This window comes from Glandiceps talaboti, chromosome 11, assembly GCF_964340395.1.
Source record: "Glandiceps talaboti chromosome 11, keGlaTala1.1, whole genome shotgun sequence".
NCBI classification, from domain to species: domain Eukaryota; kingdom Metazoa; phylum Hemichordata; class Enteropneusta; family Spengelidae; genus Glandiceps; species Glandiceps talaboti.
The window spans coordinates 15481880-15493562 of NC_135559.1; the positions used below are offsets into that span (position 1 = coordinate 15481880).

At 34.9% G+C, this 11683-nt stretch overlaps 1 protein-coding gene across 1 annotated transcript in view; it reads left to right on the forward strand.

Annotated features, from left to right (window-relative positions):
- Window positions 1-976: 976 nt before the first annotated feature.
- Window positions 977-11683, forward strand: part of LOC144442453 (arylsulfatase B-like) — an 11840-nt gene continuing 1133 nt past the window's right edge. The window contains exons 1-16 of the mRNA XM_078131809.1: window positions 977-1014; window positions 2560-2671; window positions 4433-4474; window positions 4918-5035; window positions 5488-5539; window positions 5925-6028; window positions 6583-6686; window positions 7063-7175; window positions 8121-8222; window positions 8729-8792; window positions 8947-9044; window positions 9482-9615; window positions 10188-10246; window positions 10826-10949; window positions 11091-11170; window positions 11475-11567. Coding sequence (XP_077987935.1) covers window positions 2575-2671; window positions 4433-4474; window positions 4918-5035; window positions 5488-5539; window positions 5925-6028; window positions 6583-6686; window positions 7063-7175; window positions 8121-8222; window positions 8729-8792; window positions 8947-9044; window positions 9482-9615; window positions 10188-10246; window positions 10826-10949; window positions 11091-11170; window positions 11475-11567 — 1384 coding nt within the window. The 5' untranslated portion in view covers window positions 977-1014; window positions 2560-2574. The remainder of the gene's footprint in view (window positions 1015-2559; window positions 2672-4432; window positions 4475-4917; window positions 5036-5487; window positions 5540-5924; window positions 6029-6582; window positions 6687-7062; window positions 7176-8120; window positions 8223-8728; window positions 8793-8946; window positions 9045-9481; window positions 9616-10187; window positions 10247-10825; window positions 10950-11090; window positions 11171-11474; window positions 11568-11683) is intronic.

Genomic DNA, 11683 nt, shown 5'->3' on the forward strand with positions numbered 1-11683 from the left:
GCTGTCAGGGAATGCTGTCAGCGAAAGTAGACAGGCATGACTGACCAACCATTTATGAATCTTTGTGGAATCAGTAATCAATTAATGCTAATAATCCTCAAATGGAGAGTGGTGTTGCTAATCCACCTAAAGTTAACCTGACACAAAACAAAAGCAGTATTAAATATGCACGTACTCATCAATGGAACTCCCTCCAGAGCCACCTTAAACACATAGCTCATAGAGACAGTTTCAAAACAACTTGAAAAGCTCACCTGAACAATTTTCGTAGGAAACAGGTGTATATATTTCTTTAACTTGGTATCAATTTTATATCAAATGTTCTCCGACATGTATTTATTATGTTAATCATTATTAATATCATATCATATTAGTCTATTTATTACGACTACTGTTGATATCTCCTTTCTTCTCTTTCAATTTTGCACAGTTACAGACGTGTACTTTTTTCTTGAATATTTATTTGCCAGGGTCTCAGAATCGACTAGTTCAGCTCTATCTATTTCTGTGATCCTCACCTGGTGTATTATCCCGATAACCTCTTTGAAATGTTCATATTTTGATACGTTTTGTATCTGGTGAATAAATCAATTCAATTCAGTTCAGTTCAGATCAATCAATCAATTCAATGTGGTACCTGTAAGCCAATCAAGTAAAAGTAAATCACGTGGTTTCTTTCTAGTCACCAATTGGTTGATCATCCCATACCAAAGGTTAGTAGTGGCATACGACGTGGCATCATTTAGCCAGTCAAATAGGGATATATCATGTGATTTGCTTCTATTAATACGTGATTGGTGAAACTGCTGTGTAGTTTTGGCGTTTCAATGGTGACAGTGGGTGCATATCACGATATCTTTAATGTTATTTGATTACGTAGATGTCTGATTGGTTGAAAGAAGAAATACCATCCGGTCATTTTGGGTTGAATTTCTATATATGTGGTGTCCGTCAAGAGATAATTTCATACCGTCTCCAGTGGAGCAGAGAAACTCAGTTCTAACAGCTTTCTAGGTGAGTATAGATTATTTTCTGTTTGCTGCTTTTCACCCTCGGGAGCTGATTAGATGTGTGAAATGCTAGAATCAGGCTGTGGGTAGACGTATCGACTAGCGACAGCTTCAACAAAAAGGAACTTTAATAAGCCTATACCTGTTGCAATACTAAAAGTGTAAGGTTCCCCTATCTATCTATCTATCTATCTATCTATCTATCTATCTATCTATCTATCTATCTATCTATCTATCTATCTATCTATCTATCTATCTATCTATCTATCTATCTATCTATCTATCTATCTATCCATCCATCCATCCATCCATCTATCTGTGTCTCTGTCTGTCTGTCTGTCTGTCTGTCTGTCTGTCTGTCTGTCTGTCTGTCTGTCTGTCTGTCTGTCTGTCTGCCTAACAGTATTGTCTATCTATCTATCTATCTATCTATCTATCTATCTATCTATCTATCTATCTATCTATCTATCTATCTATCTATCTATATATATATATCTGTCTGTCTGTCTGTCTGTCTGTCTGTCTGTCTGTCTGTCTGTCTGTCTGTCTATCTATCTATCTATCTATCTGACTCTCTCTGTCCATCCATCCATCCATTCATCCATTAAACCATGAAGGTTTGACAAACGAGCTACAAGTTCATCGACAGTTGGCAGTTTAAACACGAACATATTGTCTTCATAAACTTAAAGTCACCTTGATATAATAACTGTGTATACATAGATGTAAGAAAAGATAAAATGCATACGAAACGATGTGTGGAGTAAAACTGGGACATAAACTTTATTTCGTGATAGCTTTGTTTTGTGACCACTGTATCATGTCAGAATTCTGGGGTCCTTAATTTGGCGTAAATTATTATTCTTTATCACAAATCCAAGCGCAGTAATTACAAATTCATGACAGTAGGGGGAGTTAAAAAACAGCTTGCGTTTTTACCTTTAAACAAAGGATACAGTGGTTCCTAGTATCTTGAAATGTGTGAACTGATAAAAAACTGGAACATAGACTTTTGTTTCATGACTGCTCTGTGTTCGGCCTCACGGACTCACTCAAAACCGGAGCCAGATGAATCAGATGCTTACGGCTGTTCTGAGTCAAAAACCAAGTCACGAATTCTCAAAGATTCGTTAGCCATCAAATTTAAACATTCGACGCTTTGGTCATTACAATAATTAAATTACAATTAGACACTAAAATAACAATAGTGAGGAACATAAAATAACTTGAATCACGTCTCTAGTCCTACGAGGCAGTATTTATTGTCTTTAAACCTATTGGGATAAACGATAGTCCTTTCGTTAACTAAGTGTTTGGTGACATCCAAACACAGTGTCATGTCTGAATTCAGGGGGCCTTAATTTGGCGTCAAATCACAAATTCATGACAGTAGGGTAAGTTTACAACAATTTTAGGTGTTTACCTTCAAGCAAAGGACAAATTGGTTCTTAGTATCTTAAAATGTATGACGTTTCTGTGTCAATCATTAGTTTATAAATATATAATACACTAGAATTAACTTTAATCCTTGTTACTCATTTTGTTTCAGATTGTGAAAAAGAAAATGAAGTTCATACTTACAATCTGGTTATTAGTTCTATTTATCCACGTGTCGTACTCCAGCTCCAGCTCCAAATCCGACTCCGACTCCCAGGAAGATGGTAGGTGTTGTTGTGAAGACCGTTTATTACATTCTGAATATTGGTCTGCGCAGCCTATCTGCGCATGTTTACCGTGCAATTGGTTGATATTTCAGTGCAATCCTACATAGGTCTCGATATTCATAGAATTTTGAGAGTTTGAATCTTTGAAAACAACATGACAGACTTCATTATTTAATAATAAACTTAAGACTGTTGAAAATGGAAATTCCGGTAAATTTCATGCAGAATAGCAATATTTTTACCGATTGATAACAAAATGCATCATGACTTTCCCAAGTGACATTTTACCGACGCAAAGAACGATACGTAAAGTGAAATGAAAAACATGTTTACAAAAAACAATGAACAGGAAATTAAACGAGGTAATGTCAAGAAGATATGTGGCCCATTTTGCCAATTAGTTGGTATGTCATTGTAGAAATTAAAATCTCTAGCTGATGAACGATGACTAAAACCGAATTATCGAAAAATCAAAATTGCTTGGAAATTGTGATTGTCATTTTACTTTAGTAGTGACAATTCAGAATTTTGACAAAATTCGTGAGTTATCATGCATGTTGTAAACTTTAACATGGTTTGTTTTGATCATATTTTATTTTCATACGGTCGAAAAACTAGCCCCCCAAAAACTGCAATAGTCGACAGTACGTTGACTGCGCTATAAATAAATAACACAAATAAATATATGTTCTTGAATATCCTTGCATTGACAGATATTACTTTGCAAGGATTCATCGATATAGAATTTAACAACAAATCGAATAATGTATGAGACATGCTTAAGCCGTGTGTTTTTCTTAGCCCAGGCCCTTTGACCACATATATGTTTTATTTGGTAAAGGCGTGTATCTTTTGCAAAGATTTGCTTTGAAAAATTAAAATTGAAAACATAAATTCATTTGGAAAGTAATGTGATAGCATGTGTAACCAAACAGTGCCAGCTATGTTGCATGTGAAGTAGTAGTAACATTTCGGGAATATTTTATTTATTGGATATAAATTTGAATGTTCTCGTTCAATAAATTTTACATTTTCATATCAGAATGTTTTACTAAAAGACTGTATGATAGAAAAAGTACTGTACAATTTCAATAATACAATCGGATTATTTACTTGTATTTTCTTGTTCATTTGCTCATATTTTCCAAGTCAAAGTCAAACAACATTGCTAGCTGTTGTTAAGTCCCAGGTCTGAACTGAACTCTAATTTTCAATCCCGGATCAGTATCTCCACATTTCCCTACGTGTATTAAGCGAACATTTTCTCAAACGCAGTCACAAAAGGGCAACCATTTTCAAAAAACAGAGTGGCAGTAGTCCAATGTTAGGAGATAAAAATGTGTAACACTCACTACAATGGCAGTTTGGAAGGCGCATTATGAAGTCTGTCAGCGTGTTACATGGTCAAAGCCATCCAGTATAATTAGTGGCATATTAATATGCAAATTAGGCCTTTAATACATTCGATGGGTTGGATGAATTGAATTGATGTCACGTTTGAAGCTATAGATAGTGGATATAGATTTGTGTGATATCTGGATACTGTAGAGTATATTTTTTATTTTAAATTTTCAATCCCTCCAGAAATGCAATCACGTAATTCAACTTCGTTTCACTTCCTAAACAGTAAGCCATATAAGATTTCAAATCTGGTTTCTATGGGCTACGAAATAAAAATTCACCAAATTTGCAACTAGCAATTGTCTTTCTAGAATGGACACGCGTTTATTGTACGTGTTTTTTTTATATCTCTCTTAGAAAAGAAGCCACATATCGTATTCTTTTTATCGGACAATTCAGGTAAGAAATATTTCATTGATATGACATTGATTGGAGGCTAACGTTATGGTTAAATGTCGGGGCTCTGTAACATATAAATTACAATTGTGAATTCATGTAAGTTGTTTACTCTAAGACTTGTCAGGCTTATCAAATAGCAAAGTTTTGATACATTTATTCCGTTGCGTGCATAATGAATTCAAACTACACATTGCAGAATTACCTTGCATTACATGCGTAGTAATCTGGTTGTATGAATACCTTATGATTTTTCATTGTTAAGAAACTGTTACTGTTTGAAAACGGTATGGCAGAGATCATCGAATGCCAATTTTCTCCACAACAATTCCAGTTAAAAGTAGATGTTTATGTTTCCATTTTCTACTCACATCAAGAATGACTTCGACTTAAAACAACTACATGTGACATTTGCAAAATGCTGATAAAAACATTTTTTCTCCCAGGCTGGAGTGATGTCTCTTGGAACGATGAAACGGGTGTTATGCAAACACCTAATATGGAAGCATTGGCCAGAAGTGGAGTCATTTTAAACCAAACATACGTTCAGCCAATCTGCACACCGTAAGTAAACTAACCCATAGTTAATTTATTAACATAGAGCCCTTAATATTGGAAACATTTTATAAATGACAGGAGTAAAGAATATCATTGAAATTTAGTTTTATTGTTAACTTCCTTAACGATTACAGCATTGTCTTTCGGATGTTTTATTGACAATAACATAAATATGTAGGCCAAAGGATTTGCTTCTATTTTATTTGCTATTTCATTCACTATGTATTTTCAAAGTGAAGTGATCTCGACAGATTGTTTGCTTCTACATATAAATATTTCCCGCCTAAATGTAAAGTGATATATTTCACGTTTACTGTGCATATAATTATAGAAAAATGTTACCCATCAACATCGATATGTCTACATTAAGTAATTTAATTATAATCGTTATGTAAAAGAATGTAACAAACATGTACAATTTAGAATAATATAGTTCCATATTAACTTACATTCTACAGAACAAGAGCCGCCTTCACTACTGGTAGATACCCATATAAATTGGGACTTGGGGTAGGTAGAATTTGACTACACTATGTTTTCACAACCTAAGCGCTTTGTCAAACAGATTTTACGATGAGAGTATGTATGTATGTATGTATGTATGTATGTATGTATGTATGTATGTATGTATGTATGTATGTGTGTGTGTGTGTGTGTGTGTGTGTGTATGTATGTATGTATGTATGTATGTATGTATGTACCTACGTACGTGTGTATGTATGGTAGTATGTATATGTATGGTATGTAGTAGTGTATGCCCCTGTCTGGCAAGTACATTTGCCCCTCACACAACTTGCAAGTGCAACTTACAACATGACCAACCATTTACAATTTATTATTTATATTTATTGTTGACAATTTTAGTAATCAGCGAATTTCTTTGTAATATTTGTAGCATGGTATGATTCTGCCACCTCAAGCAAGTTACCTGAGACCGAATGAATCCACCGTGGCTGAACAATTGAAACAACGAGGATATGCTACACATATTGTAGGAAAGTAAGTATGTAAACTGCATTAGTGGCTACACAAAAATAAAGTTAAGATACTGGTAGTCATTGCTCTGAACCATGCTAACGTTGTATGCTGTGTGTGTGTGTGTGTGTGTGTGTGTGTGTGTGTGTGTGTATGTGTATGTGTGTGTGTGTGTGTCTGTCTGTCTGTCTGTCTGTCTGTCTGTCTGTCTGTCTGTCTGTCTGTCTCCTTTTTCGGTTGTCTCTATTGTAGTTGTCATGTTCCCTGTTTATAAAGCAAAAGTTACTTTACACTCCTTAAATCGAAATAGACAAAAGAATAAAGGTTTAGCTTCAATATTTAAAACATTTTTATTTGTACGTGTTAAGTGAAGTTCCCTCTGTGGTGTGAATCAAGCACTTTTTCGATTTTAGCTGCAGTTACGGAGAGCATAGACTGAATGAATTGTTTATTTAGATTATTTGTCACATCTTTAACATGTTTAAACTGTACAGTTTCTAAGGCAAAGTAATATTATTTGAATGTCTTTATCGTCTGTGACAACGAAACTGTATTGATCCCACTGTTTCCATTATCAGATGGCATCTTGGAGCTTGTCGTTGGGAAGTTACTCCAACATTCCGTGGTTTTGACACTCATTATGGTCCCCTAAATGGATACATTGACTACTACACTCATGACGGTAATCTTTGTTTTATTTTAAAGCGTTCATCATATCGCTTTTAATTTTTTGAATTTGTTAAAGATCTGTTATCGGAAAGCAAATTACCCGTTACTTTATTTCTTATCGACTAGCAGCGAACACAATCGCAGCATGGTTAACATAAGCTTCTTGGTGATTGCAGTTCAACTTAAAGATTGTCTTGTTAGGAATATTTGCCTTATATGGAGCATTTAATTCATTGGCGTACTTGCCTTATGGAGTAGTCGCCATGGCCTGGTTACATGTCTTATATGGAGTATTGCTTTACTGATATTTGCCATATAAGGAGTGGTCGTTTTATATGGCGTAGTTGTCTTGAGAAGCTGCTATAAGTCCATGTGATTATTTTCATCAGTTGCTGTGAGTAATGCCGAGGCAAGACTGTTCGGTGAAGACCCAGGTGAGGTTGCTCTGGATTTCCGTGATAACACCGGTGTCGTGTCTGATAAAGTAGGAACTCATGCTAGTGTAAGTATCAATACTGATTGTGTTGCAGTTTAGCCTGTCGATTAGGTATTGTTTTGGATTGAGTTTTTTTAACCTCCTATCCCCGGTCTATCTTCCTTTCATTCTATTGACATTACAGATTTACGACTATTACAGTGTGAAGTTGCACATGTTGTATCGCTCAACTTCCTCCAGATATGACACTTCTCTAGAGGCATCTAAAGACGCATCCTTATTTCGTATCAGGCCAATGTTTTACAAGTGAGCTTTCCTTTTCAAGTTGATAATATGCAAAAAGATGGGCTTTAGAGTAAAGAACATAATGTAGTGTGAATTGTAATTCAAGACGTGACCTCACAATAGTTTAAGTAGATCCTTTGGCATTGGTTTCTCTAGTGTTAAGCAATTACCTAAGCTTGTTGTGGTGTATCAAACACAATCTGTGGTTAGTAGGGTATTTAATCACGACAATATTACGAATACAACATGATATACTAATTGCTTAACAGAATGAACACGGCTCAAATTCAGGACAAAATGGCATTTGATTTAACGGACGGTATAGGAAAATATGCTTAACACAAGTTCTGTTTGAGATTCCAATAAGTCGTACATCGATTTTTCATTTTATGTACGTACACACCTCAATCTGCTTTATGTAGTTTAATGATAGCCCCTCTCGAGGAAGTCCAATGTACAGACTTCGCAAGAAGAACGAGATATCTACCAACCAACAAAAATAGCACGAAACCCCCATACATTGAAAATACATTTACAACTATTGCACAAGTAGGAATTGTAACATTATAATTATCCACAGCAAACTAATGTGGCTATTATTAGTTTTGTCATAAATGTTGTTATATTAGGTTACGTTTGTAAAAGCAGAAAGAACATCTCATTGCATAAAAATAATAACAACAGTAAAATGTCTATAACAACAGTAACAAATGTCGTATTCTACAGGACCTGCTCCGAGAGAGGGCGATAGACATCATTAAAAGTCACGATCAAGACACACCAATGTTCCTCTTTATGGCAAATCTGCTGCCACATTTCCCATTCCAGGTGAGTACGATGCCCTGTTATACTTACATATATGTGTTATACTTATATACACTGCATTATCATTGCAGTTCAATGTTTTACAAATAAACTTATCATCAAGTCGAATATAGTGAGCTATTGTATTCCTTAGTATGCACTGGTATAGAGAAAACAACGATAAACGGACATCGACCGGAACGAAAAGCCAAACTTTTCTGACAGGCTTGACGAAAATGATCTCGTCTCGATTGCATGCATCACTTGTTCACTTAATATTAATGTTACATTTGACAATCATTACTTCATAGAATGTGTTTTGGTATTCATCTTGTTGTCAACTATCACTGTCTCACACAATCTCTTAGATTATAATATGTCGTGTCGTGATTGAAACGGGGCTTTTGTTACCTCAAGAGATGAGATATTTGATATTCGTTTTACAAGTAACCAAAATTCTTAGTAGTCATTTTAAAAGGAAATTAATGTCGTATATAAGCACATAATTGAATATTTTTACTTTGTTTCAGGCCCCTGAACGGTTTCTAGCGATGTATAACGAGACTGCAATACCTGGTCTCAGAGAATATCGTGGTAAGTATGTAATTGTTAAAAAAGTGTTCATGAAATTGTTCTAAGAGAACATCATTGTCATAGAAATACTTGACGTAAACCTCCAAACTGTTAAATGGCTATTCTCTCGAATCGTTTAAGAATACATTTATCATATTTATCTTCTCTCTTCAAGCTATGGTATCCATGCTTGATGACATGATAGGACAAATAGTTCAGGCTCTAAAAGAACGAGGAATGTGGGAGGACACATTAATTGTATATCTGGCTGACGTAAGTACACTAGCCTGGCTCAAGATTTGCACCTATTGTTTTTCGACATGTATTACTATAAAACGTAAATGCATCTTGTTAAATTTCGATGAAAAGCACTGCAAAGTACTTTGCATTGATTTGAAGTCATGTGTTGTGCTTCTGGAATGAGGCTATACACAGCGAGTGCCATCGGCGTAGTTCCCTTACTTCATTAAAAATTAAAAGCCAACCCTAGTCCAATAAGTTGATAGGTAGCTGGCAGTTTGGGATTAACCCTTCTATGGGTTAAAGACTAACACTACTGAAAGTGCAGGAATTCGTTATGATTAGAATTATATATACAACTTTTCTTCTATGTTCCGTTCTACTCATAAATTTCCTAGTTTATTGCTTTAAGAGTATGTGGATTGTCTGGCTAACAGATGAATAGTTAACGTCATATTTCTATTTTTCAGAATGGCGGTCCTTTCTTTTTTGGTTCTCAATGGCCACTGCGTGGCGCTGTTCAGACTTTATTTGAAGGTGGTATACGATCACCAGGATTTGTTCATGGCAAAATGTTGAAAAAGACCGGTTACGTAAACAACGAGTAAGATTTCATTTTAATCTGTCGATATGTAAAGGTTTTGTAATGATAAGAATACAATGTAGATAAGGTTTCGAAAATTCACAATATGAAATGAAAAAAATAAAAAGTGCCTTTTTTGCGACTTTGATATTTGGATGTCTTGTTATCATGTATTTTCATTTACCAAATTTAGATTGTGTCAAGAATTTGAGTCGTGTACATTCAGCTTTAAATTAAGATGCTTCACAACACTACGGGAGATTACATACTGTGGGCAAAATTTAAGTGTCTTGTATGCTGACATTTATTATGATGTACTCCGAATTGCATGTTATATAAACGTTATACATATTCAACTGTTTCTAACGTATCGAGTTCATGTATGTGCAGTCTGTTTTCCTCTGCATCCGGGGGTATGAGACACCTTACTTCCTTCGTGTATATATATACACTTATGTAAGCTACATGTATTTCTGTCAGGAAAGGGGGTTGGTCAAAGAGTCTGACGACAGTACTTGATAATATCTTAAACTGCCTAATCATGGCCGCTATGTATGACTAATAGAATCAATTTCATTTGGTTTCTTCTTTAGACTGATCCACATCTCTGATTTATTCCCAACATTTATAAACTTGGCTGGTGGTAACATTGGTAAGTTTCACAGTACTAGATCTTATCCGCTGAACAGGTGGTATTGAAATGTTTCATACATTTTTTTCCTTCAGTAAGGAGGGATATATATTAGGGGCGGGGGGTCTATGTGTATGTGTGTGTGTGTGTGTGTGTATCACCATTTTCAAAAAACGGCAGGCTTAATTCAAACGAAATTTGATACACATGTTCTGTAGGGTAATGGCAAAAACTGATTAGCTTTTGGTAAACATTTCATGAATATTAATGAGCAATTTACGTAATTAATGGTTTTCGGTAATTTATTACACATTAGCTTGGTAAATCATCACTTTTAAAGACATTCTAATGTAGTACTAATCGGTGATACTAAATTGTTTGTGTGAAATAAAAGTTTTAGCTGATGATGATGATGGGAGGTTGATTATAATATGGTTCACCATTGGGTACAGTTTCTGCTTATGTAAGTCACTGAACGTAGAAGACTATCATAATTGAAACAAATTGTCTGTTAGGAATTTTAACAACCATGCCGCTTTCTTCCCAACATTCCACTTTTGTATACATGTGGTATTTTATTTTCTTGATATCTTTCCACAGATCCAGGATTGCAGTTGGATGGAATGGATGTATGGGAGACATTATCAGAGGGGAAACCATCTCCCAGAAAAGGAGCTATACTTCATTATGACCACCATCCAGTTAGTACTGGGTTGGCCGTAAGGTAATTTGATCCCACGAAATCATATGGTCAATATATCGATGTATTCATGTTACATTCTCCATATTCCAAATCTGGACTCAAGTTCATTTCCCCTGATAATTAAAGCACCTAACTTAACCCCTCAATTATTGTGTTTTACAGACTGGGTGATTATAAACTTATTGATGGCCGATATGATGCGCTTAGGAATGTAACTTTCCGCCTTGATAATCTAACAACAGGTAATTTTGTTTTCTTTTTCAGGCCAATATTATCTTGACAATATTTCATCCAGTACAACAACAAGTCATTAACAATGCCAATGCTATAATTTCAATTGGGATTATTTGTATTTTGCAAATCTTATTCTATATGGTTTACTTCAAATTTGAATTTCTTTACTTTGCAATTTACTTTGTTTCTAAATTTTTTCCTTGGTTTTCTATGTGCTCTCCCGTCCTTGTTGCTATAGTAATACATATTACAAACTAACACCCTGTTTGAAAAAAAAAATCATAAGAATGTGATGTATTCTTTTACTTGTAGAACGTTGGTTTCCTAAACCAGAAATAGTCAACCCCGATATACCAAATATACCCCCTGCACCTAAAGAGGTGACCTATCTTTTCAATGTCATAGGTAAGTGTAGTCTAACAATATCTAAGACGATAACCCAATTTTTATCATAACATTTAAAAAAAAAATGTTTTTGTGCTGGGAATTCCTCCCAGCGATTTTCTGTTATGCAGACAAAT